The sequence below is a fragment of the Zootoca vivipara genome, chromosome Z1 (genome assembly GCF_965207765.1).
Source record: "Zootoca vivipara chromosome Z1, rZooViv2.hap1.1, whole genome shotgun sequence".
Lineage (NCBI taxonomy): Eukaryota > Metazoa > Chordata > Lepidosauria > Squamata > Lacertidae > Zootoca > Zootoca vivipara.
This window is the reverse complement of record NC_142583.1, coordinates 62381451-62408767: the sequence shown is the minus strand read 5'-3', so window position 1 is coordinate 62408767 and position 27317 is coordinate 62381451. Positions and strand designations below refer to the sequence as shown.

At 45.8% G+C, this 27317-nt stretch overlaps 1 protein-coding gene across 1 annotated transcript; it reads right to left on the bottom strand.

The window, feature by feature from the left end:
- Positions 1 to 621: 621 nt before the first annotated feature.
- On the bottom strand, positions 622 to 16883 carry LOC118084480 (placenta-specific gene 8 protein). Its single transcript, XM_035114044.3, has 5 exons — positions 16742 to 16883; positions 8882 to 9001; positions 6687 to 6811; positions 2540 to 2648; positions 622 to 862 (listed from the first exon to the last, which is right to left on the bottom strand). Exons 2-4 carry the CDS (start codon positions 8988 to 8990, stop codon positions 2544 to 2546), a joined length of 339 nt encoding a protein of 112 aa, XP_034969935.1. The 5' UTR covers positions 8991 to 9001; positions 16742 to 16883; the 3' UTR covers positions 622 to 862; positions 2540 to 2543.
- Between the last annotated feature and the right edge of the window lie 10434 nt (positions 16884 to 27317).

Sequence of the window (27317 nt, the reverse complement as noted above, 5' to 3'; positions counted from 1 at the left end):
CTTCTCCTCTATTGCTACTACAAGCTGAATAAAGAGCATGAAATTCACTCTTGACTCAAAGCATATTTCAGTGACCAAAGCGATTTTGGTCCCCAAACCAGGCCTGAAGTCAGGTTTAAATGAGGTCAGGTATCACCAACGGGCATTAAAGTGTAAACCAAAGTTCTCAGGGCAATTAAAAGCATTCACAGCCTAAAGCACACTTCCTTGTAACTGAAAAGCCTTGTAACTGAAAAGCGGACACCTTGTGCCACACCCCAAAGAGATATTTTGTCAAGTAATTGGAGAAAGGGCAGCTTCCTACGTTCTTGTTAGACCATGCAATTAGGCTGAAAGAAAATAAAAGCATAATAAATGATTGTGTCCTTGTTCTGGCTATTCTTACTATGTAGTAGCACAGTAGCCCCATATTTTCCCCAACTCTTTTTCATTAATCTCTCAGTTAACAAGAAAATAAATTGTGTTTAAAACCATCAAACGGGAGATAAAATCCCAGTAATTCTCATGGGCTGGGTTCAGGGATTTTGTTGCCTTTACTTTTGCGATGCTATTGAGAGTGCTGTCTTTCCTGTGTGTAGATCCACCCCCACCCTACATCTTCGTTCCAAGAAACATTGTGGATGACATACACAGCACAAGGCTCCTTTTTATTAATTCTTTAACAAATTTCCAGTGACAAAATTACCTAAATATTTATGTATTCTAAAAAGCTATGTGCTTTTCCATAATCTTAGGTCCAAGGCATCATCTTTCAGAGATTACGTAGAAAATGAGCCGAGCAATGTTTGACTTGATTATGAAGGGTGATGGTGATGAGCAGAAGGGACTTCCAGACCCGTCCCATTGCTGAATGTGTACAAATCTGAAAGAGAAGGGGGAAACACCAGTCACTCAGAGCAGAGCTGGGAGAAAACATTCTGAAGTGTTTTATGGGCAACTGTTCTGTTTTGTGGCAAACCACTGTGAGGACCCTGCGGCAGAAAAAACCACTATATAAATATAAACAAGCAAATGTAAGGGCGAAGAACAACAACAACAAGAAGAAGTTGTTAAAGTGGTTTGCTTGGGGAAAGGTACCAGGCTGGGCTATGTAATGGCACTGGTAATGCCGCAGGTGGTGCTGTGGTCTAAACCACTGAGCCTCTTGGGCTTGCCGATCAGAAGGTTGGCAGTTCGAATCCGCGCAATGGTGGTAGCTCCTGTTGCTCTGTCCCAGCTTCTGCCAACCTAGCAGTTTGAAAGCACGCCAGTGCAAGTAGATAAATGGGTACCACTGGAGCGGGACGGTAAACGGCGTTTCCATGCACTTTGGTTTACGTCACGGTGTCCCGTTGCACCAGAAGCAGTTCAGTCATGCTGGCCACATGACCCGGAAAACTGTCTGCAGACAAACGCCGGCTCCCTCGGCCTGAAAGTGAGATGAGCGCCGCAACCCCATAGTCGCCTTTGACTGCGCTTAACCGCCCAGGGGTCCTTTACCTTTACCTTTTTACCTACTCACCATTCAAGGAAATTGCATCCAAATCAACACCATTTACATTCGCCATTCTACATACCATGCAGCTGTCCATAGGAGATGGCTCATGGGTGGAGGGCAGGCTTGTTTGTAAGTGATTTGTACTGTATATTGCAAGGAACCTCTGCACATCAGTGTTCCTTCTCAATGGCGCACTTGATGGCAGGGCTGTGGAACCTCAAGTCTAGGCCTCTCTACCTGACACCTGGGACTCACCCCAGGCCATGCCCCTTCTCCAGTCCATTCCCACGCCCCAGGCCACAATCCCAGCAGCCCTGCTTCTCTCCCGCCTTGACTGTTTTTGCCTGGCTGGACTTTGTCTTTGAAGATTAATAATGAACCTTCCTTGCCTGGACGGAGAATAGAGAGAGGTGTGTTGAAATTAGACTGCTGGGCAAAGGTAAGATTCGCATTTACCACTCTACCCATTTCTGCCTCTGACCAAGCCTGTTTTGATATTTTGCTTCTGGCCCAGCACACCTCCAGCATGTGGCCCACAGAGTGTTGCCCAGAAGGGAAATGACCCTTGCACTCAAAAATGTCCCCCATTCCTCCTGTATAGTTAACATTTGTAAGGAGCTCAGTTAGTTACAGCATGGTGCTGACAACACCAAGGTTGCAGGTTCGATCCCCATAAGGTAAACCTTCATTGGGGATGACGACTAAGAGGTCCGCAGGGCCCCTTCCAACTCTACAAACCTGATTGGCCTGCAGGAGCAACCAATCAGGCTTCTGGCAGAAGTCAATCCCCAACCTGATTGGCCCACAGGAGCAGCCAATCAGGCTGCTGGCAGAAGGCAATCCCCAACCTGATTGGCCCGCAGGTGCAGCCCTGAAGTAGCCAATCACGCAAGGCCCATTGTGTAAATAATGTATATAAGCAGACGTTTTGGGGAAAGAGCCATTCTTCTCTTTTTCTCCTTTGCTACTACAAGCTGAATAAAGAGCATGAACTTCACTCTCGACTCCGAGTATATTTCAAATTCTATGATTCTATGATTGAACACTGTAAATGAAACCAACCTTCCTAGAAGATTCCCATGTCTTTTCTTTTGTTGATGTCCCTCTTGAGCTGGCAAAGGGCACAATGAGGGCAGCACCAGAGAGCACAGAAGTCCCCCATGAGAGATCCCTGTTGAGTAGAAGAGCATTTTCAGGTGCCATTATTGTTGTGTACACACAGCAGATGAAAACTCACAAGGGGGCTTAGGGTTAACCACCAATTAACAGGGGAGGGTCCAACCAATACAGGGGAACCTTGGTTCTCAAACTTAATCCATTCTGGAAGTCCGTTCAACTCCCGAAAACATTCTAAAACCAAATTTTTCGATGTTTGGGATTTCTTCACTAAGCCGTTCAAGAACCAAGATTCCACTGAACATACATTTGCACATAACTCATTACTGCAAAGTAGGGACATGGGTGGCGCTGTGAGTTAAACCACAGAGCCTAGGGCTTGCCGATCAGAAGGTCGGTGGTTAGAATCCCCGCGACGGGGTGAGCTCCCGTTGCTCGGTCCCAGCTCCTGCCAACATAGCAGTTTGAAAGCACGTCCAAGTGCAAGTAGATAAATAGGTACCACTCCGGCAGGAAGATAAACGCCGTTTCCGTGCGCTGCTCTGGTTCACCAGAAGCGGCTTAGTCATGCTGGCCACATGACCCAGAAGCTGTACGTCGGCTCCCTCAGCCAGTAAAGCGAGATGAGCGCCGCAACCCCAGAGTCATCCGCGACTGGACCTAATGGTCAGGGGTCCCTTTACCCTTTACCATTACTGCAAAAACAACAAACACACCCCTCTTCCTTCACTTTTTAAGTGTGTCCCTCGTCCCCCTGACTTTTTAAAATAATGGATTTTTCCATCGTGAAAATGTGGTGGCACCAATCCTCCTTATATTCCCCTTCATTGCCCCACGATGCATCTGAGGAAGGCCATGGCCTCATGGCATCATCTCCTTCATGGGCGTACCCAGGATCAAAACTAGGGGGGGCAAGGGGAGGGGCCAAGGCACGGAAGGGGAGGGGCCACAAAGTGGGCGGGAACGGCGAACTCGCGCTCCGCCGGGCTGTGCCCCTCCCTAGAAGCAGGGCTGGTGGGCGGAGGCGGAGCCCAGCCCAGCGGAGCGCGAGTTCAGCGTTCCCGCCCGCCGCTCCGCACTCTCTGGTTCCCCGCCGCGCTTGGCCTTGCCAGAGGGCGCGACGGGGAGCTGGAGGGAGGGCGCAGCGCGGCGGGCGGGAACGGCGAACTCGCGCTCCGCCGGGCTGTGCCCCTCCCTAGCAGCAGGGCTGGTGGGCGGAGGCGGAGCCCAGCCCAGCGGAGCGCGAGTTCGGCGTTCCCGCCCACCGCGCCGCGCTCCCTGGTTCCCCGCCGCGCTTGGCCTTGCCTGAGGGCGCGGCGGGGAGCTGGAGGGAGGGTGCGGCGCGGCGTGGCGGGAATGGCGAACTCGCGCTCCGCCGGGCTGTGCTCCGCCTCTGCCCACCAGCCCTGCTTCTAGAGTAGGGCAGCTGCCCTAACTTGCCCCATGGTGGGTACGCCCTTGATCTCCTTCCAGGTGTTGCTGCGGTGATGGGAAACAAGGGCTGCTCCCAGGGAACCTGCTGTCCCACAAAATAATGAATCTGGAAGGACATTGTGTCCGGGCATCCTTCCTCAGATGCATATTATGTAAGACTGGCTCAGAGCAGAGCAGAATTACTGCCTCCCCCTTTTTCCAGGGTGGAAGGGCCTCAGGTCAGTGAGGTAGAACACCTGCTTTGCATGCAGAAGATTCAAGCCTCAGCATCTCCAGGTTGGACTGGGGAAGATTCCCTGCCTGAAACCCTGGGAGAGCCGCTGCCGGCCGGTGCAGATGACACTGAGCCAGATGGCCCAATGGTCTGATCCAGGCATCCCCAAACTAGGCCCTCCAGCTGTTTTGGGACTACAATTCCCATCACCCCTGACCACTGGTCCTGTTAGCTAGGGATGATGGAAGTTGTACTCCCAAAACAGCTGGAGGGCCTGGTCTTTCCAGTCTATTTCTGAATTCTGAAGTTGCTGAATTTCAGCTTATTACCAAACTTAAAACCATGGAGAGACCTGGTCTGAATAGAGACGTTGGATTCTTATCTCATTATACAGTACATGATAATACAATTTCGGGCCATCTCATCCCTTGCTTTTTCCTGTAAGACCAATTGCAGTCATTAACAGTCGCCAACAGTTTTACCACACCTATCAGCCAATCACCCAGTCCCACCACCCTTCTGAGTAATACCCCTCCCCACCCTCTGGTGGCTTCTGTTTCAGTGTATCTGAAGAAGTGTGCATGCACACAAAAGCTCATACCAAGAACAAATTTAGTTGGTCTCTAAGGTGCTACTGGACAATATATTATTATATTATATTATATTATATTATATTATATTATATTATATTATATTATATTATATTATATTATATTATATTATTATATTATATTATATATTTGTCTGGGGAAACCCAGCCAGATGGGTGGGGTGTAAATAATGAATGATGATGATGATGATGATAAAAATAATAACAAATTATTACCCCCACACCAGCCCCCTCCCAGGGCCCTTGGTGCACATGGGAAGCCAACACGCCCCAAAATGTCCAATTTCCCTTTTACCTGTGAAGAGTTCCGTGGGGAGGGGGGGGCAGCGGCTTACTTTTGAGTAAATGCAGCTAGGTTGGAGCTGGAAATGTGGGGCAAGTTCAGCATCCACGCAGAACTAGGAGGGAGAGGGCTTTGTCTTTCCATGGGAACCCACGCGCCTCATCTTTGCCTCCCTGCCCGGGGTGGAGGCTTGCAAGGGAGAGAGTCAAGCGCCTTGTGCCTTTCCGGGCCAGCCATCTGACTGGGCGTTGGGAAAAGGGGAGGCAGCTGTGATCGACACATATCCATTGCGCGATCGACAAGTCGTTCGTGATCAACGCATTGGACATCTACGATAACCTAAGGCAGCTTCCTGTGTTCTTACGAAGCCCTGGCAGTTAAGCTGATCTTCAATAAAAAGACATAAGCTGGTCTTTAAAAACCTAAAAGAGAAGGTTTATAAAACTAAACCATAGGGTTGTAGTCAAATAAGTTATACTCAGAGTAGACCCATTCAAGGGAATGAGCCTAAGTTAGTCATTGCTAGTGATTTCAACAGGGCTGCTCTGAATAGGACTTAAGTAGTTGGTTACAATATGGGACCCAGGTGGCACTGTGGGTTAAACCACAGAGTCTAGGGCTTGCTGATCAGAAGGTCGGCGGTTCAAATCGCTGCGACGGGATGAGCTCCCGTTGCTCGGTCCCAGCTCCTGCCCACCTAGCAGTTTGAAAGCACATCAAAGTGCAAGTAGATAAATAGGGACCGCTCCGGCGGGAAGGTAAACGGCGTTTCCGTGTGCTGCTCTGGTTCGCCAGAAGCAGCTTTGTCATGCTGGCCACATGACCCAGAAGCTGTCTGCAGACAAACACCAACTCCCTCGGCCTATAGAGCGAGATGAGCGCCGCAACCCCAGAGTTGGACACGACTGGACCTGATGCGTCAGGGGCCCCTTTACCTTTACCTAGTAGTTGGTTATGGACCATGGAGTCACGAAGAGTCGGACACGACTAATCGACTAAACAACAACAACAAAGTAGTTGGTTGCAATAATAATTCTATTTTTTATATCCCGCCCATCTAGCTGCATTACAACCCATAGCGTTTGTCGGTGATATAGAGGCACGCGAATGCAGTCAGGGAATTATTTTCCATAGCAGGATCATCATCAATGCGATCCGATAGGGCAGAATTTGCCCCCGGTGCTGTAAAGTTGGATTTGGGTGGCCTTGCAGGTGATGGCTTCGCTGGGAAGGGCAGTTTCGGGCAGCGATTGGCCCAAGATCACTCGGTCAGCTTTACGGCTGATCAGGAGTGTAAAGGCAAGCTTCCCAACCCAAGTCCAACATGTCAGAGATTTTAACCACCTTTCGGCAAACCACCTTTCATCTCACAATGAGCTCCTGACTTTACCACTGGTGTTTATATGTCCCAAGCAGGACATGATGCCTCTTAGATCCTCTTTTAATGTTAAGAGCAGGTGAACTTTTACATTTCGCAAACAAAAATAGAAAAGCAAGCAGTTGAGAGTTCCTCTTCCATACATGTACACAGGATTCAAGTTCACACACTTACCGGGATCCCATATTTTGTCCGGTAGACGGACCTCATTGCCATGGTTGAGCCACAGAGGCAGCATTCATCCATAGCCGAAGCGATCTGGCATCCCAAAATAAGGGGGCAAAATAATCCACAGAGGCCTGGATAGAGACAGAGCAGAGCGTGAAATTCATCTCTAGGAGGTCACTCGGGAGAGTGGAAGCAAGGCAAAGGTTAGCCACAACTAATGGATGAGCCTTATGGAGCATCGCAGGTTCTAGCAAAAGTTCTTAGAGGGCCTCTCCCTTGTGAACATTTGTCTATATTGCCTTACAGAACTACAAGTTCTTAGAGTGGTATAACAACCCATCTTTCTTCTCAGGGAATGATGGGAACTGTCCAGGGCCGGAATTTAGGTTTGATGAGTCCCTCAGCTACTGAAGGTAATGGGGCCCTTTATATGTCCAGCTGTCCTTTGTCAACTACAAATTGCCACTGTTTTTTGTGTTGAATATATGCTATATGGTAATTTATGGACCTAATAGGTATCTAAAGCCATTTGCACATATTTCCATGCAACCAGTCCATGCAGAATGTAGGCACCCTATATATAGAAATGAGCAAACCAGTGATATTTTAGGGAGCAGGCTAGCAGGCGGGGCCCATTACTTACATCACAGGAGCCTACACAACACAATACACTGTTTCTGTATGTAAGTTTTACTTTATTTGTTTTTTATCTTATATTTTGGAAATGTACATCCAGTTTTTTTCCTTTAATTTTTTTTGGGGGGCCCCAAGAGAATGGGGCCCTAAGCTATAGCTTGTTTAGCTTATACAGTATGTAAATCCGGCACCGGAACTGTCGCTTGAGGAGAACAGGGGACCCCTAACAACTCTCAGCACCCTGAACAAACTACAGTCCCCAGGATTATCTGCGGGAAGCGATGGCTGTTTGAAGTGGTATGATCCTGCTTTCAATGTATAGTGCAGATGGGGCCTAAGCGATAGCAAGGGTTTCAAGTTTTATTATTGTCTGTGACAGATTAGCATGGAGAATTTGAGAGAGTGGCAGAAGTAATCATGGAGAGGATAGGTACTTCTTTCCTTTTCTTTGATGGAGTTCCTATCTTTTTTCAGGGCTGCATTCCCAACGGGGAAACTTTCTGTGGGTCACGTGACAGCGGTGGGCGGGGCCAGAGGTAAAAGTGGGTGGAGCACTGGATGTAAATTTTAACTATGTACAGTGGTATCTCGGTTTATGTACACAATTGGTTCCAGAAGTCTGTACTTAACCTGAAGCGAACTTAACCTGAAGCGAACTTTCCCATTGAAAGTAATGAAAAGTGGATTAATCCATTCCAGACGGTCCACAGAGTACTTAAACTGAAGCGTACTTAACCTGAAGCGAACTTTCCCATTGAAAGTAATGGAAAGTGGATTAATCCGTTCCAGATGGGTCTGCGGAGTACTCAACCTGAAGCGTACTTAACCCGAGGTATGCGTGTAATTGGTTCTAGAAGTCCGTACTTAACCTGAAGCGTACATAACCTGAAGCAAACCTTCCCATTGAAAGTAATTGAAAGAGGATTAATCCGTTCCAGACAGGTCCGCAGAGTACTTAAACTGAAAGTACTCATACTGAAGCGTACTTAAACCGAAGTATGACTGTATAGTAGGTTATGTTCTCCACATAACTCTCTATCCTCCGTCCAGGAAAACAGAGTTTGAGGACACATTTTAGTCAGATAAGGGCACTCTAAGAGGGTGTGGAGCAAGGCCAGCAAGGGGTGTGATCTGGGAAGGGGAGAGTCTCAAGGGGCAGATAGAGAGGCTGCATTTGCCCCCTGGGCCTGTGAGATCCCCCACTCCAGTGTAGATTGGGTAGGTCCAGTCCTCATTTGCCCATCTGACGTGAAGCCCGTCTGCAAAACTGCAGCAATACAGTGTCTTCATCGGAGGAGAACTACAGATGGCTGGAGTCGGTTGATAGCAATCAGAGTACAAATAACAATAAAAATAGCACAGCATCTATGTGGAGCGCATATTTATTCTGCCATGCCTGACCTAGCGAGCCTTTCCCTTGGTAAACAGCCGGAAATAGCAGGAAAGAGTTGCCTGTTCTCATCGTAAGAAGCTTGTGGCCTGGAAAGGCATTCTGGAAAGTCACAAAACTCATCACGCTCAATGAGGCACCCCCACCACAGCCACATCTTTGAGCCCCCACTTACACACTCCACAATCACTGCAACAGTCCATTAAGTCTGTCTGCCATTGAGGGCTTTGGTGCTGGGCAAGCACAACCTGGGGCTGGTTCATGATCACCGCCTGAGTGTTCATTGCAACGACGGCTGAGAAAAGAAAGAGGACAAAAAATATATATGATTAAATGCAAACAACAATCATTCTGAAGTTTTTAAAATAATAATAATAATAATTTGATTTTACAAGTGAAGAGTTATAGCAATACAAATTACACATCCATATTTAGAGATTTCTTTGAATCTCCAGACTTCCCACCCTCCCCTCCATGGGTCCTATTGTCAATCTTTTCGACTCCATATTATTTCATAATCCATATTTTGTATCTTTCCACATTGTTATTTTTTATAAGTATTTTATTAAAGATTTCTTGAATTACAAAGGTGTGTGCAGTGTCTCTCATATTTTTACATGTATAATTTTTGCAAATCAGTTTCTTTTGTTAAGACACTAAGAAGAAAGAGGGAAAATGAGGTAGATAGGGGGTGGGAGGGTGGATGGGGGTGGGATTAGGTGACGATGTTTCTGTTTTGCTTAATATATGTAGGGCTTGATGTCAGCTTTGTTTGTGTTGGTACTCCTTTATTCGCTTGTGTTCTTTTGGTGGTGAGAGAGATTGGGGTTGGCCAAGGGTGTGGTTGTTCATTTGTGATTGGCTATGATGCTCTTTGTTTTCATATGTGAGTGGGGTAGGTGGGTATTTTTGGGTCAGGTTAGCCATACTGATTTGTATGCTGGCGGTAACTTTTGTCATTATCTTGTTGGGCTGTGTGTGTGATAAACAGGAACCATACCGGGGTGAAGGCATCCTCTCCTATTTGTCCCCGTGTCAGTTTCAGCTTGTTGGTTAGTTTTTCTAGTAAGGCTGTTTCCCATACTATTTGGTACCATTGGTCCATGCTTACTCCTGACAGGTCTCTCCAATGTCTGGCTATGACGTTTCTGGTTGCTGAAAGTAGGTAGGTTATGAGGTCTTTGTGGTATAAATGGGCATTATCTTGGAAGATGTTTAGTAGGGCCAATTCTGGGGTAATTTCTATTACTTGTTTGGTTATTTTGCATATTTCTAGTATGGTTGTTGCCCAGAATAATTGGAGGTGCACCTTCTCCAGCATTTTGGTGAGGTTCTTGGGCGTATTAGCGCTAGCTTTCTTGGTGTTAGGTACCACCTGTAGGTGAGTTTTAGGGTGAGTTATTTTCTTTTCATTGATATGGATTTAAAGGGAGGTTTAGACCACATTCTGGTCCATTGGGTAGGGTTGATTTCAAATCCTATGTCATCTTCCCATTGTCTTTTTATTATGTCTAGGGGGTTTGTGGGATTTTGGAGTAGTATTTTGTATATTGCAGATACCATTCCTTGGATCTTTCCGCATGGTTCATAATATTTGCTACATTACAAGTGTCATTAGAATCCTGCTAATGTTTCCATCTGCTTACAATGGTCGTCTCAATAAATTATAAATTTCCCCCATTCTTTATTGAAGTTTTTGTCTTCTTAGTTCCTGAGCTTCCCGGTCAGTTTTGCCATTTCAGCCTATTCCAACAGCTTGGTTTGTCATTCCTCTCTGGTAGGGGCTTTTATCTTCTTTCCCTGAAGTTTTGATAATACAGCACAAAGAGCACTGTACATTATAGACATTGCTAACTTAGATCCATCAATTTCTGTGATTCTCCTCTGAGTAGACCTTAGCACGAAGTGCAGTAGCGCAGATGGGGGCAATGTGGGTGTCAGGAGCTGGATCCAGGCGTTAAGTCAGCAATAAAACAAAACAGCACCCAATGCCAGTGAAGTTAACTCTTTATTCACAGAAACAAAACAAGCTCAGTCCTCGTGGTCACAACATCCCTTCCCAATAGGTCATGCGCCAATGAAGCAGTTGTGAGGTAAAAGGTAAAGATAAAGGACCCCTGGACAGTTAAGTCCAGTCAAAGGTGACTATGGGGTCGCAGTGCTCATCTCGCTTTCAGGCCGAGGGAGCCGGCGTTTGTCCACAGAAAGCTTTCAGGGTCATGTGGCCAGCATGACTAAACTGCTTCTGGTGCAATGGGACACCGTGACGGAAACCAAAGTGCATGGAAACGCTGTTTACCTTCCCACTCCAGTGGTACCTATTTATCTACTTGCACTGGCGTGCTTTCAAACTGCTAGGTTGGCAGGAGCTGGGGCCGAGCAACGGGAGCTTCTGATCGGCAAGCCAAGAGGCTCAGTGGTTTAGACCACATGGGGGCGCAAGAGGCCATTGCATGAGGTGTTTAACTCAAGTTCTAGTAACCTCTGAATTGATAACCGGGAGATCAACTAATGCATTTATTTCATTTCGAGTCATACATTCTTTTTTGCTGCTAGTAATGCAAATAACAGCAAAGATAGGATTATTACAAATATTTTCTGCTTTCCCAATGCTAGGCTATGCTGTATAAGATGTATTATACATTATGTTCTATATCTTAAGACAAGTTATATCACATGCTAAGTTCAATGTGGTATGTTATGTTTTGTGTTCTGTGTTGTTATATGTCTGCAACACCAGTAATAATAATATTGAAAATAATATTGAAATAATAATAAAAAATGGAAAAAATAACCTTGGACCAGATGTATAAGAGTGGTTAAATAATTATTTTTGGGGGGGGGGGGGCTTCACATGGTTCAACTGATACATTATTAGATTTCAAAGGAGTCAGAGAGGAACAACAAAATCAATAAACCAACTGGGAACAGTTTTGAAACTTACTGATGTAGACATGCTAATTAGAAGGCATGGTGGAAATGCTAATTATTTTGAAGGGACTGAATGTTGTAGAACTATTTTGTAATATTTAAGAACAATATTTCAACTAGACTGGGAGTAGGCAGGAAATTAAAATACGCTTTGACCTAACTGCAAGAGAATGCTGCTCAAAATGCCTTTGGTAGGGGGGAAAGAATAACAATTTGCATTTATATGCTGCTTTTAGAGCATTACTCTAGGGCATTGCTAGGTGAGGAAAGTCTCCTCCCTCCCATCGTCCAGAATTTAATGGTTTTATTTCTAAAATCCATTGTAAGCGTGTGGCTGTTGTAGACACACAGCACACTGTACTCCCTTGTGCAGTTTAGCAAGTACTAAACTGAATCTCTTTTGCAGTCTGTAAAAAAAAACCTGAATTGATTAATTAAATGGAAACTATAAGGAAAGAGCAGTTGCTTTTCTAGTCATCTGGGCAAGGTCTTGGGAAGACAGAGGGCACCTCGAACCTCTGCTTAACAACCTGCAAGGAATGAGACATGGTCATTTTCTTCCACTGAACGACAACTCCTATCAAGGGTTAGATCAATGTGAGGGACCAAGAGACTGACATGGTGTCAGCAGACAGCATTTGTGGGCACTGCTAATCCTTGCTCTGTGCCCACTTTGAAAAAGTGTTGGGGTCCAAGAGCTGCCATCAGGGCCGGCCCACCCGTGAGGCAAGGTGGGGGCCCAGGGGGGGACTGTCTTACGTAGGCGGCAGGATCTACAGGAACGCATCACCCACTGCAGCACATGGCTTCCTGGGCGTAGGCAGGGGGGCAGGAGGGGGCAGTTGCCCCCCCTAGAAGCAGGGCCGCTGATGGCCAGCCTGCCCCGCTGCCCGCCGCCGGCCGGTGCCATCTCCCTTCTCCCTGGCTGGCTGTGGGGCGGGTGGAGGGAAAGCCCCAGAGCCGTGCAAAGCGTTTGGCTGGCTTTCCCTCCACCCGCCCCGCAGCCAGCAAGGGAGAAGGGAGACGTCCCTTCTAGCCGGCTGGGTGTGGGGCGGGTGGAGGGAAAGCCAGCCAAACGCTTTGCACGGCTCTGGGGCTTTCCCTCCACCCGCCCCACAGCCAGCCGGCTAGAAGGGACGTCTCCCTTCTCCCTTGCTGGCTGTGGGGTGGGTGGAGGGAAAGCCAGCTTTCCCTCCACCCGCCCCGGCAATCGCGGAGGGGGAGGAGGGGATGATCCTGGCGCCCCCTCGCCCCTGCCGATCGCGGAGGGGGAGGAGGGGGTCGGAGCAGCCCGATTTCAGGCTGATCCTGGCGCCCCCTCGCCCTGCCAGTTGCGGAGGGGGAGAAGGGGGTCGGAGCAGCCCGATTTCAGGCTGATCCTGGCGCTCCCTCGCCCCTGAACGACCATGGCTTTCCTTGCCCCACTGTGGCCCCTCCCCTCATGCCTTGACCCCGCCCCTTGCCCCCCCCTAATTTTGATCCTGGCTATGTCCCTGCATGGCTTCCTCCAAAGAATCCTGGGAGCCATAGTTTACTCCTTGCAGAGCTGCAATTCCCAGCATCTCAGTTCTCAGGATCATTGGAGGGAAGCTGTGTGCTTTAAATGTGCTTACAGTTATGGGGGTCAGGTGAAAACATTTCTCTATAACCCGGTATTTGGCCGATTAACATTCTATGGGCTTTTAAATGTTTTTTTTTTAAAGTTCTATGGACTTTTAAATGTTTGTGGAAGGTGGGTTATTGGTTTGTTTCTGTTCTTGTTTCATTATGTATTTTGTGTTCCCATTTTGTATTTTTATCTTGCAATCTGCGACCCTGTGATCTCTGGGTGGAGGGCAGTAAACAAAACTAGTTACCATACTTTTCTGTGTATAAGACGCCCCCTACTTTTGGGGGCTCCAATTTACGAAAGTGGGGGGAGGATTGCCCCTTGTATAAGATCCCCCCAACGATTTCTAACCTTATTTTAGGGGGGGGGGGAAATCTAGCCTTATACACAGAAAAGTATGGTAAGTTAGTTAGTTAATTAACAATAGTGTGAATGGGAGTAAATAATCAAGTGCTGAGAATTTATGTAACAAACAGATGTATAAAACAATCCTTAAGGATGTGTCAGCTGAAACAACAACTAGGGGATGTTAAGAATTAGTCTGGTGCATGTGTGCCAAGTTCCGCCCAACTTTGGGGGCCCTGGCCCTTTCCATGAACATTTGGGGGGCTTTGCCTCCCCCCCCCGGGGCCCCCCAAAGGTACCCCCTGGTCTGGTGAATCAGGTCTCAATGCAGAACCAACAAAATCCTCACACATTCTTAGGATAACATGATCAAAGGACTGACGGTTCAAAGAGGAGGATGAACAAATAAGAGACTGAGATTTGAAAAGGATAAGGAGAAACCGCAGGTGGGAAAAAAAATCAGGGAAATAAACGATCGCAGAGGCAATGCGGCTGTGGAGGACAGACTGAACTCTCTCCAAGGTTTCAAATGAAAGGAAAAGGTAGGCAAAATGAATGAAGCAATACGCATTCCCAGAGAAGAGGCTGGGTGACGGAGATTTCAAAAGACGGGAAATAATAGCCTGCTTTCAGCTGGAAGTCAGGTTTGAGGGTGGGGGACCCGGGAGCTAGATTGAAAATGTGCAAAACCATAGAAAGGAAACTAGCAATGAAGAAACAAGATGAAATTAGCACGCTTCAGCAGACAGCAGGACTCCTGTATCTTTCATAGCTGTGCCCCAAAGGGAAATTTTGGCAGGTGGAGCTGGTCATACAAAGGTGGAAACGGTTTTCCCTTGCCCAAAAATTCCCACTAGGACATTGCAATTGAAAGGTCAAGGATGCCTGATTTGTATTGCATTCAAGCAGCCTAGGGAGTCTTGGAAAACAGTGATCTATGCAGAATAATGTCAACATTTAAAAACAGCACCATCTTCTTTTCTTACAACCATGGAGAAAAGTTTTAGAAGGGGGGAAAAGCCTGCAAAAATGCCTGTTGCTTTCTCAGTGTTATTGCATTATTGCCACCTGGAGGGGCCCTCTTGAACTAAGAATTATAAAATCATAGAACTGTAGAGTTGGAAGATACCACAGTGCTCATCTAGTCCAACCCCCTGCAATGCAAGAATCTTTTGCCAAAAAGTGGGGCTTGAACCCACAACTCTGAGATGAAGAGTTTCATGCTCTGACTGTGCTATCTCAACTAGCTTTATTCAACACAATATAAGTAGGACAACCCCCCACACACACACAACAAAATATTTTGTTGTAAACAAAGTTACAGGATTTCAGCAAAAACTACCGGGCATGCATATATTGGAAACTAAGCAGCCCAAAACCTTTGCTGAAGCAAACAGCATTGAAAACAAGATCATGTATCATAAGATTGCCATTTTTCTACAAGTTGTTGAGCTTTTTAAAGGTAATCGACCTCAGAGTAGTCGAGCTTTTTGGGGAAATTGCCTCCCCGCTCCACATTACGACTCGGATACCATTTTGAGCACAAATCATCATGCTTGCTCGATAGAAAGGGCACAAGATTCAATCAAGTTTCAATCAAATATTATTAGTACAAAAAGAAAACAATAAGAGAACCATATACAAATGCCGACACAGAAGCCAAAACCAAACGTCAAGCAAATAGCATATACAAATAAATACCGAAAGGCGAACCAGTCTTTATGGTCTTTGAGGCTATGTAGCGGTCAGAAAAGTGGCAGCAGGTCGAACGAAGTGTCAATAATAGACAGGCTGCCAGCGTTTTTCACCTGTTTTGCCCATATGACGGGCTTCTTCAGTAGTTTCTCCTTCTGCTTTCTGTTATGTTTAATACATTCAAATTCGTATGAAACCACTTATCTTGGCTTAGGCCACAATGCTCAAGTTCTTATTTCAAAAGGTTCTCTCATGCGGCTTTGATACATTTACATATTCAATTTCTTATATTCAGAGTTTTCTTAATTTGAGCATGTATTGACTAAGCATGTATTCTGACAGATGTCAGTCACAATGAAGTCCCACTAAAATGCAAGGGACAAAATGGGGCAAGCCAGTTTTATCCACATCATTGCCCAATTTCTCAGCTCTCCCTTCCGTAATTCTGAGGTCTCTCACAACCCCTTCCAAATTTACCAAACACCCAAATATATTAGGAAAACCAGGCAAAGGTATAATTCAAATTTGCTTATCTTGTAAAACAAATTGGAGTGCTTTGAGATGGGAGTTTCATACCATAAACGAGTTGTTGAAATATTGCAGAGGTGAAGCTGGTACCAGGCTGGATTTTTTTAAAACAAGATCAACATTGGGTTTCTCCTGAAAATGTTACATTCTGGTTATATGCAGGGGAAACACAGGCTGGCATTTTGATGATGTCTTGTATTCACGACAGACACCCATTTCATAATAAACACCCATCTGGAAGCACTCTTGGGAAAGCCAATTTGGGACTTTCTGGCAATAGAATTAGCCTGTATACAGTATGTATATGTCTAAACAAAGGCTGATCGTCGAAGAATTGATGCTTTTGAATTATGGTGCTGGAGGAGACTCTTGAGAGTCCCATGGACTGCAAGAAGACCAAACCTATCCATTCTGAAGGAAATCAGCCCTGAGTGCTCACTGGAAGGACAGATCGTGAAGTTGAGGCTCCAATACTTTGGCCACCTCATGAGAAGAGAAGACTCCCTGGAAAAGACCCTGATGTTGGGAAAGATGGAGGGCACTAGGAGAAGGGGATGACAGAGGACGAGATGGTTGGACAGTGTTCTCGAAGCTACGAACGTGAGTTTGACTAAACTGTGGGAGGCAGTGGAAGACAGGAGTGCCTGGCGTGCTATGGTCCATGTGGTCACGAAGAGTTGGACACGACTAAACAACAACAACAACAACAACAACATCATATGTCTAAACAGAAATGATTAGAAGCTCTGCTTTTGCCTTCCAAAATTTTATGTTTGTCTTCCAGAAATTTTATTTTTCTCCGTTACTTTATCTTGCCTTCCCCGGAGATAAGAACATCTGCAAGTCAACGCTTAAGAACTTCTAAACGATTGCACAAAATAACCTTGTAGGATTCAATGAGAGATAATGTTGCTACATGCCACCTACCTGGGGCTTAGAACGAGACAGGGAACCCTCTTCACTGAAGTCAAGTGTAACTGCAGAGTTATTCCGCTGTGACTGGCAGACAACCTTTGCAGCTTTCCAAGATTGTCAGTGGGTGTTTCCCTACAAGGAAGTTGTGGTCAAAATCATCCAAGCTGATAACTGCTCCTTCTGGACTTAGTCAGTAAGCGGTTTTGCAAGAACATAAAATAGGTCTTTGGGTAATAAAGAAATGGCAAGATTGTACAGTACATACAATCAAAACGTTATTCTTGCCAGGAAAAAAAAGTTTTTTAAAGCACTACATACTTAGATTTATGTCTTTTGTATAAACAGGAAGTAGGTGTGTATTGTGTGGAGAAGATCTAATTCAGAAAGTCCTGGTTCATTGAGATTTTATTTTAAACTAGGGTTCCACCGTGGTCACATTAGACTGCAATTCTATGCATACTATCTTGAGAGTAAATTCCACTGAACACTCAAGCTCTGAGCAAGGTGTTTAGGATTGCTCTGCGAAATGTTTTATTTCCCAACAGAAGACACAAGACTGAATAATGATCATAAAATGAAGTTTGCCTATAATAGTAATAATAATAATTTATTATTTATACCCCGCCCATCTGGCCGGGTTCCCCCAGCCACTCTGGGCGGCTTCCAACAAAACAGAAATTCTAAAATACAGAAATCCATCAAACATTAAAATACAGAAATCCATCACACATTAAAAGCTTCCCTAAACAGGGCTGCCTTGAGATGCCTAATTCCTCCCCTTGTTTTCCACAAGTGTTCCAGAATTAGCGATAGGCAGAAATTCAACAGGAGGAATTTTCCTGACGTGGTGTGAAGAGGAAAATTCTCCCCGCAGAGAATCTCGCCTGGCACCTTCTTTGTGATTCCTTTGGTGGCAGTGAAAAAGCTTTTTATTTCCCCAAAACTTTATTGTTATATAATGTATTCAGAACTATTTTTCTAGAAAAAGAGGTGGCTTTTTGACCTTTTTTTTTTTTAGGGGGAGCACCCAGCCAAAATTGTCATGCTGCAACACTACAGAGGTGTCGCAATGGGCCAAAGAAGTGAATTCATGCCTGAAAAAAGCCCTGATTATATTGTTTTTCTCGTTCTTATAGCATTCTTATATCTTTTAATTGTTATTTTAAGTGATGCAGATAGCTTTCTTAAAGGCAAGCATATAAACACTGTTAAAAAATAAATAGAAAAACATATTACAGTGGAACCTCGGTTTACGAACACCTCGGTTTATGAATTTTTGGTTTACGAATGCTGCGGACCCATCTGGAACGGATTAATTCACTTTCCATTACTTTCAATGGGAAAGTTCGCTTCAGGTTAAGTACGCTTCAGGTTAAGTACAGACTTCCGGAACCAATTGTGTTCATAAACCAAGGTACCACTGTACTGGTTTCATGCGCTCAGTGACTACAGCTGACTTTTTCAATATGAGAGCTACAGGCGATATCCAGGATATGACTGCATCCTTGCCTTTATTCTATAAGGAAGTAAAACACTTAATTCCTGGACCAGCCCAGGCAGGACAGATGGGCAGCCTTGCAGACCTGTTTGGATACTCAACAATATTACTTTATCCCCGATTTATTTGCTCTCCCTCCCTCTTTTAACTTTTGTGTTTATGCTATGAGTGCACAGCTGCATGGAGAAAGAAAACATGCAGGAAATGGCAGGAAGGCAAAGGATACAACACAAAACACATGCACACACACCTGCTCATTCACTCTTTAACAATTGCCTGGGAGGATTCCACAAGGCTGCAGCCAAGACATTTGCACTGGACCCGGAAATCTTTCTCTGCGTTTTAAAAGCCCTCATTTACAGGGGAGCGAGGGGCAGAGTACAAAGTTTCTTTGTACAGTGAGAAGGTTGTGTAAGGGAAACGGACTCAGACAATTGCTCCAGGAAGTTCCTTGTGCTACCTTTTGAAGAAGTGGGGGCGGGGGGCTTTTAGGGTTTGGTACAAAGCTGGCTTCTCCATCTCCATGCCCTCTTATCCTGCACCAACTCCTTAGGGCTGGGGTGTCTCTTGCCCCCTCAATATGGTTTAGCATGGGGCTCAGCCCCCTCAATATTGAGGGGGCAGAGGAAGCTGAGCACCCAGCCAAATACAGCACAGCACCAATGGCAGGCACCTCCTAAGCGCAAGAGAGGAGGAGCTGCGTCCATTGGCGCTGTGCAGCGCTGGGCTAAGCACTCGGCCCCTCCCAATGATATGCATGTTCTTCTTCTTCTTTGGCAATCCCTCGTAGCCGAGTAAGATTGTATTCCATAAACACGGTTTTAACAATGAGTCCATAAGTGACTGTGGAGGCCAATTCTGGATCCGCACGTCCTTCCACAGTGGGGACATTGGTTTCTGGGCGGGAGTTGATCATGGTGTGGATTTGCCAAGCGTGTCTGAGATCGAGTGTCTTCAAAGCCCATGACACCTTTGGTAAAGGCTGTTCTCCAACTGGAGCGCTCGCAGGCCAGTGTTTCCCAGCTGTCGGTGTTTATACTACATTTTTTTTAGTTTTGCCTTGAGACAGTCTTTAAACCTCTCTTGTTGGCCACCAGCATTACGCTTTCCATTTTTAAGTTCGGAATAGAGTAGTCGCTTTGGAAGACGATCATCAGGCATCCGCACAACATGACCAGTCCAACGAAGTTGATGTTGAAGAATCATTGCTTCAACACTGGTGATCTTTGCCTCTTCCAGTACACTGATATTAGTTTGCCTGTCTTCCCAAGTGATGTGTAAAAATTTTCGGAGACACCATTGATGGAATCTTTCAAGCAGTTGGAGATGGCGTTTATAAGTGGTCCATGTTTCAGAAGCATATAGTAAGGTTGGTAGTACAATAGCTTTGTAAACAAGCATTTTGGTTTCCCTGCGAATGTCCCGGTCCTCGATATGCATGTATCACTTACTTGACATCCCAGATGCATGACACCTGTGTGACCTTGCGTGTGTGATGCTGGGCCCTCCCAATCTTGGGCCCAGGGATGTGGGTGGCGCTGTGGTCTAAATCACTGAGCCTATTGGGCTTGCTGATCGGAAGGTTAGTGGTTCAAATCTGCTCAGTGGTGGTTAGTTCCCATTGCTCTGTCCCAGCTTCTGGCAACCTAGCAGTCTGAAAGCACACCAGTGCAAGTAGATAAATAGGTACCACTGCAGCGGGAAGGTAAACGGTGTTTCCATGCACCTTGGTTTCCGTCACGGTGCCCCGTTGCGCCAGTGCTGGTTTAGTCATGCTGGCCACTTGACCCGGAAAGCTGTCTGCGGACAAACGCTGGCTCCCTCAGCCTGAAAGCAAGATGAGCACCGCAAGCCCATAGTTGCCTTTGACTGGACTTAACTGTCCAGGGGTCTTTTACCTTTTTTACCTAATCTTGGGCCCAAGCTGGCACCTCTGCTTTCATTCCTGGCAGTTGTGCTAAAATGTATACTTGTGCGTGAGGAAGGACTTCAGATCAGCCCAAACACAAGTCAGGCAAAATACCCAAACACATACAAGGATCACATACCCTCCAACATTTCTCCGACAAAAATAGGGATCCCCTATTCTATTATTATTATTATTATTATTATTATTATTATTATTATTATTATTATTATTATTATTATACCCCACCCATCTGACTGGCTTCCAGCATATATTTAAAAACATTAAACATTATAAAATATATAAAAACTTTCCTTTACAGGGGGCTGCCTCCTTCAGATGTCTTCTAAAGATTGTATAATTACTTATCTCCCTGGCTCGGGTGATCACATAACTGATGAAAATAGGGACGTCCTAAGGAAAAGCGGGACATTCGGGAATGAAACCAGAAACAGCGACGGCTTCTGTAAATCCAGGACCGTCCCTGGAAAATAGGGACACTTGGAAGGTATGGGATCATGCATGTATGTGTCTAAGCCACAAAATGGAGGGGATGAAATCGTCTAAAGCAGGGACGTCCAACAGGTAGATCGTGATCTACTGGTAGATCACTGGACGATCAGTGGCAGATCACTGGCTCTTCCCCAACGAAGCTCCAGAAGTTTGGCTCCCCTAAAAAAAGCTCAACATTTTCCCCCTGTACCCCCAAAAACCGGGACTGTCCTCCTCCCTAAAAAAAGCTTTGACTTTTGAACTTCCTAAAAAAAGAAAAGCTCAACAACTTTGACCTTTGATCAGTGCCAGTGTTTAACTCTGTTAGTAGATCACCATCTCTTGGGAGTTGGCCACCCCTGGTCTAAAGGAAATAGCAGTCACGAAAGTCACAAAGGCAAAGCCTCATCCCCAATAGCTCTCCGTCCTGTGGAGCTAAAGTGAGAGGGCGGGTTTGCTTCACCTAGTACCCCCGGGGTCATCATTCCAGGAAATATTGCATGGCTTCTCATTATGACAGTTAAGTTGAGAAAATGTACAGGATAGAGGAAATCTAGGCCGATACAGCAGTTAAATTGCGAAAAGGCAGACACTGTGAGGCAAATACAGCATTCCTGTTACACGCAATGTAGCGAGGGCAAACTTAGTGACTCAACGGAACAGGATGTAGCATATTTCCACCTGCATCGCGATGAGGGTGAAGTGGAAGAGGTTCTGGCTTTTAACAGGAGCTTGGGGCTGTGAACACACAATACCATCAAAGCACATTCGAAGCACATTTCCCACTTCAAAGAATTCCAGGCACTGTAGTTTGCCCCTCAGAGAGTTACCATTTCCAGCAGCCCTTAGCAAATGGCAGTGCCCAGAATTGTTCGGGTAGGTTGGGGAGGAGGGAAACGTGCTTCAAATGTCCTTTAAAGATATAGTGAGACCAGTTTGGGCAGTTTAACTATTCCACCTTCATCGTTTGTATGCGTATGGTCCCTGACTACCACTGACTGGTTGGACGCAGAGGAATGATAGAAGGAAGCATTTGGGTAACACCCAAGGGAAGACGGCTCAGAGGGTAGATAACATAGAGAATTGTATCTTCTCAGGGGAAACCGCTCGCACAAATGTGCCTATCAGGGGAAGCTGCACATTCAGCAGTGTACGTTACGGGAAATTTGCACTAAAATGCTGACTGGTTATCAGGAGGACGTAGCTTTGTGCAACAAAACTTGCAAACGGAAACGGAAATGCTGAAAACTGAACTTAAGACATGGGGGGGGGGGAATAAGAAACTGAGAATTGGCAGACCCATCTATCCCTGCAGACGTACAGCACAGTGCTTTAAAGATAGGTGAAATGCAATCCCAGCACACTGCCTGGCTTTAAAGCAGGCATCACCAAACTTCGGCCCTCCAGATGTTTTGGACTACAGTTCCCATCTTCCCCAACCACTGGTCCTGTTAGCTAGGGATCATGGGAGTTGTAGGCCAAAACATCTGGAGGGCCGCAGTTTGGGGCGCCTGCTTTAAAGCTGCATTCTTGAGCTGTCTTCAAGGGTAGCCCCATGTAAAGTGTGCTGCAGTAGTCCAAGCATGAGGTTATCTGAGGCCAAGCTATTCCAGTCCAAGGACAGCTGCTGAAGCCGAGCGTAGGCACTCCTTTACACTGGACCTCCAAGTGATAGCTTGGAATCAAGGAATACCTCCAAGCTATGAAATTGCTCTGTCAGGGGAAGGGACACCTACTTAACTGTAGTAATAGTAATTAAGCAAGAAAAAGCGACCACGAGACAAATGCACTCAGCATCTGCGCTCTTCATCTGGAGCATGCTCCTCTTTTGGACGGACTTGTGACTTCTCGTTTCAGTTTTTGAAGGTATCACGGGAAAACAGCCTGTTCCTCCTGCAGTGTCGAGATTGCAGGGTTGGTTCCTACCTCAAAGAACAGCACGAAGAAGAACAAACAGCTGTTTCTTATCAGAAACCCATCATAGGATGGAAAGTGAAGCCAGGGTGCAAAAAGCAGCAAACAAATACCACCAGATTTTTCACACATCCTTAAAAAGATAGTACGATATAGTATACTGGGTTTAATTCAGGCGGAGACGAATCTGCGTACAGGGGGGAGGTTCAAAAGGTATCCACAATGTGCTCAGAGAACAATCTGCACCTAAACATTGGCAAGACAAAGGAGATGGAGTTGGACTTTTGGAGGAAGAGAGGGGAGTTAGCCCCGTTGTATATCGGGGGGGGGGGCTGTGTGGAGTGAGTCTCTTCCTTTAAATACCTGGGAGTCCATCTTAGTGAAGACCTAACTTGGAAGGTCAATACAGCCCAGGTGATTAGGAAGGCCCAACAGAGACTTCATTTCCTTAGGGTCTTGCGAAAGAAAAAGGTTGGACAGCAACTGATGATTTCCTTCTATCAGTCCACGATAGAAAGTGTTCTCTCATACTGCACTACGGTGTGGTATGCTGGTTTGACAGCCATGGACAGAGAGTCTCTATGGAGGGTGGTGAAGACAGCACACGATATCGTGGGCTGTCCCCTGGGTCCGCTAGACGTCATCGCGAGAGACCGTTGCCTCAGAAGAGTGAGGAACATTCTCCGAGATGACTCACACCCTGGCCAGCACCTTTTTAATCTCCTGTCCTCGGGCAGGATATATAGAAGCATGATAAGCCCCACCAACAGGTTATAGAACAGTTTCTACCCATGGGCCGTGAGGCTGCTGAATGGAAGACAGCAACATTGCAGCCGACGTTCGGGGTTTGTGGTCATAACAGAGTGTAACAAGGACTGAGAGATTGTGGGGGGAGGGGGCTCATTTAATTTCACTGTAAACAAGTGGTACAGTGACAATAAAGTATTTCTATTTCTATTGAGCTATGTGTAGTTTAGGAGTGTCAATCAGCTGACTAGTCAATCATCAGGTAAAGGTATAACTAGAGCTGTGTGGAATTGAAAAGAACCATTTCTCTGGGTCCCTCCAGAATTGATTTTGTTTTGGCCACATGCCATTGATGCAAAATAATAGGGCATTATTTAGATTGGACTGTCCACACCTCATTCTGCTTCGTAAGTTGTTCTGCAACGCTTCCCCAATGGTGTTGCATGATTTCTGTCTGGAGGGAAACTATAAGTGGGGGAGGGGGCAGGGACACTAGAACAGGCATCCCCAAACTTCGGCCCTCCAGATGTTTTGGACTACAATTCCCATCATCCCTGACCACTGGTCCTGTTAGCTAGGGATCATGGGAGTTGTAGGCCAAAACATCTGGAGGGCCGCAGTTTGGGGGTGCCTGAACTAGAACACATCAGTTGCTTATTTGAGTGCTAAGGACAGGAACCATCACCTGACGGGGAGAGAAACCCTAGCAGTTGTGAAGCCCCAAAGCCACTTCCACTGTTTTCCATTGGGGAGGAAGTTGTGTTAAGACCAATCCATCCCTCCCTCCCTGTGGTGGTTAGTCTGGTTTTGAAAAACCCTGAGAGGCAAAGAGAACAGTTGAAGAAATTACAAGAGTATGACTTCACCGTCATTCACCTAAGGTGGGTAAAGAGTAATAATGCTTGGGCCCCTTGAGATATTGTAGGGTTGAGAAAGAGCGACTAAAGCGATCACAGGATGCAGCAACTGCCCCATGAAGAAAGGTTGCAGACTCTGGGACTTTTTCATTTGGAGAAAAGGCAAGTGAGCAGAGTAATAATAATTAATAATAATAATAATAATAATTTATTATTTGTACCCCGCCCATCTGGTTGAGTCTCCCTAGCGACTCTGGGCGGCTCCCAATCGAGTATTAAAACAGTACAGCATTAAATATTAAAAGCTTCCCTAAACAGGGCTGCCTTCAGATGTCTTTTAAAAATAGGATAGCTGCTTATTTCCTTGACATCTGGTGGGTGGGTGTTCCACAGGGCGGGTGCGACCACCGAAAAGGCCCTCTGTCTGGTTCCCTGTAACCTCACTTCTCGCAGTGAGGGGACCGCCAGAAGGCCCTCAGCGCTGGACCTCAGTGTCCGGGTTGAATGATGGGGGTGGAGACGCTCCTTCAGGTATACAGGACTGAGGCCGTTTAGGGCTTTAAAGGTCAACACCAACACTTTGAATTGTGCTCGGAAACGTAGTGGGAGCCAATGTAGATCTCTCAGGACATGATAGAAGTTTATAAGATTATGCATAGAGAAAGAGGATAAAGTTTTCCTTCCTCTCTCAAAATGTTTAAAAGTGCTTCCCCCCCAAAAAAACCCCAGAGTCCTTTCTGTTGGGGATAATTCAGACTGAAACTCCCAGGTGTCAAAAAAGGTAATTAATGTATGCTACAATTGCGGCCCGTGTTTTGTTAGCCTAAAAATGGAAAACGAGCGTGGTCCCAACTAAAGAAGAATGACAGCTTAAACTGATGGAATATGTGCAGTTTACGGGCCTAACACACAGAATAAGAGAACAAGAAGAACATATGTTTAAAGAAGTTTGGAAAATGTTTATTGAATATATGGGGGGAATTGTGTACACTTGAAAACGTTGGCAGCATTAAGATGAATTCAACAGTGTCAATAAGTTTAGATGGATGTAATAACGGAACACTGAATGGTATAGTTCATGTAAAATATGCAGGGATTTAAGATATGCAAAATGAACCATGGAAAGAGAAGAAGCGACGTCATTGATATTTTAAGGATGCTTAAATGAATATTTTAAATTGTAAAACAGAAAATTTAATAAAAATTCTATCTATAACTCATGGAGATATTCAGGGAGAAGAGGGCTTTTGATGGCTACCAGCCATGACATCTATGCTGTGGAGGAAGTAATGCTTCTATATACCAGATGCTGGAAGCGACAAGAGGAGAGAGTTTTCTTGTGCTCAGATCCTGCTGTGGCAACTGCTTGCCATTGCGAGAACAGGATGCTGGACTAGATAGGCCAATGGCCTGATCCAGTAGGCTCTTCTTGTTATTATCGCCTTGAGTTGCAGGGAAATAAATTTGCAAACCCTAGACCAGGGGTCTCAAAACTAAGGCCCGGGGGCCGGATGCGGCCCAATCACCTTCTAAATCCGGCCTGCGGACGGTCCAGGAATCAGCATGTTTTTACATGAGTAGAATGTGTGCTTTTCTTTAAAATGCATCTCTGGATTATTTGTGGGGCCTGCCTGATGTTTTTACATGAGTAGAATGTGTCCTTTTATTTAAAATGCATCTCTGGGTTATTTGTGGGGTATAGGAATTCATTCATATATTTTTTCCTAAATATAGTCCAGCCCCCCACAAGGTCTGAGGGACAGTGGACCGCCCCCCTGCTGAAAATGTTTGCTGACCCCTGTGGGCCTAGACAATTGGGGAAACTCTATCTTATCTCAGCATCACTATGAAAGCTCTCTAGTTTGAGAGAAAATTAAAAAATGCGACTGGAAGGAATTTTTTAATTTTGTTTCGACTACGGCAGACCAACACGGCTACCTACCTGTAACTAGTCTGAGCGGTAGAGAGAGAGAGAGGAGGTGTGAAGTTGAAGCATGATATGCAGCAGATGAGTGAAACCAGCCGGGAATGTGCTCAAGAAAGTGTGCTGTAAGAAAAGCTTAAAAAGGGAAGTGATAGTAGTTGCGTCCTGTTACAAGCCTGAAACTGCTGGACTTTCTGGCCTTGCAAAAGTTCACGGGGGGGGGGGGTGATGCCTCTGTGGTTAAGCGGAGGCGAAATGTTGACATCAGGTGCAGAACCATGTGGTTCTTGCGTAGCAAAGAATGGCCCCCGGAGGCTAAAGGAGTCCGCAATGCAACACTAGTGTTGAAACACCAGCAAAGTCTCTTCCTGTGATCGGGGATCTAGCATGAAACAAAGGCGGGCAACCAATACATCTTTGTCACTATGGATTCATCTAGTGGCCAGAGATTTACTCTACGAAAAACAGGGGGGATAAGGCTATCAGTTGCTACTGCCTATGGTGTTCTGCCTCCTCCACTGTGGCTCTGAATACCAGTTTCTTGAAACTGCAAGTCGAGAGAGGTCTGTTGTGCTCAGTTCCTGATTGTGGGCTTCTATCCCATGTACCCTGATATATTCATTCTTATGTACGCTTTGGTCGGAAAATGGCATTGCAATATTCAGAAAAGTGTTAATGTCAGAGGATGGCTATGTTTTGGTTTTCAGGTTGTTTTGGGAAACATGAATGAGGTCAACACAGTTTTAAACGTGAACCGGATTGCAATTCTCTCCCATCCGTTATGGTAGCTCAGAAGCAGCGCATCAGGTTTGCATGCAAAAGGCCCAGGATTCAATCCCAAGTATCTCCAGGTGGGGCTGGAAAGGCTGCTTGTTTGAAAATAACCCTCACTTTCTCAACTGGAGATGGAAGTTTGGTTTCCAAGGCCAGTTTCCTTGAGGATAAAGTTTTGAAGACTTCTGATGCTACTGCAGTGTTGGTTTCTTCCCAGCAAGGACAGTGAAGCTGCGGCTCTGGACTCCAGTTCCCATTAGCCAACAGTCACAGATGATGGGAGTTGTAGTCTAACAACATTTGGAGAGCCACAGGTTATCCATTCCTGCTGCACAGCTCTGTTGGTTAGAGCATGGTGCTGATAACAACAAGGTCGCAGGTTTAATCCCCATAAGGGACAGCTGCCTATTCCTGCATTGCAGGGGCTTGGACTAGATGATCCTAATACAGATACAGTGGTACCTTGGTTCTCAAAC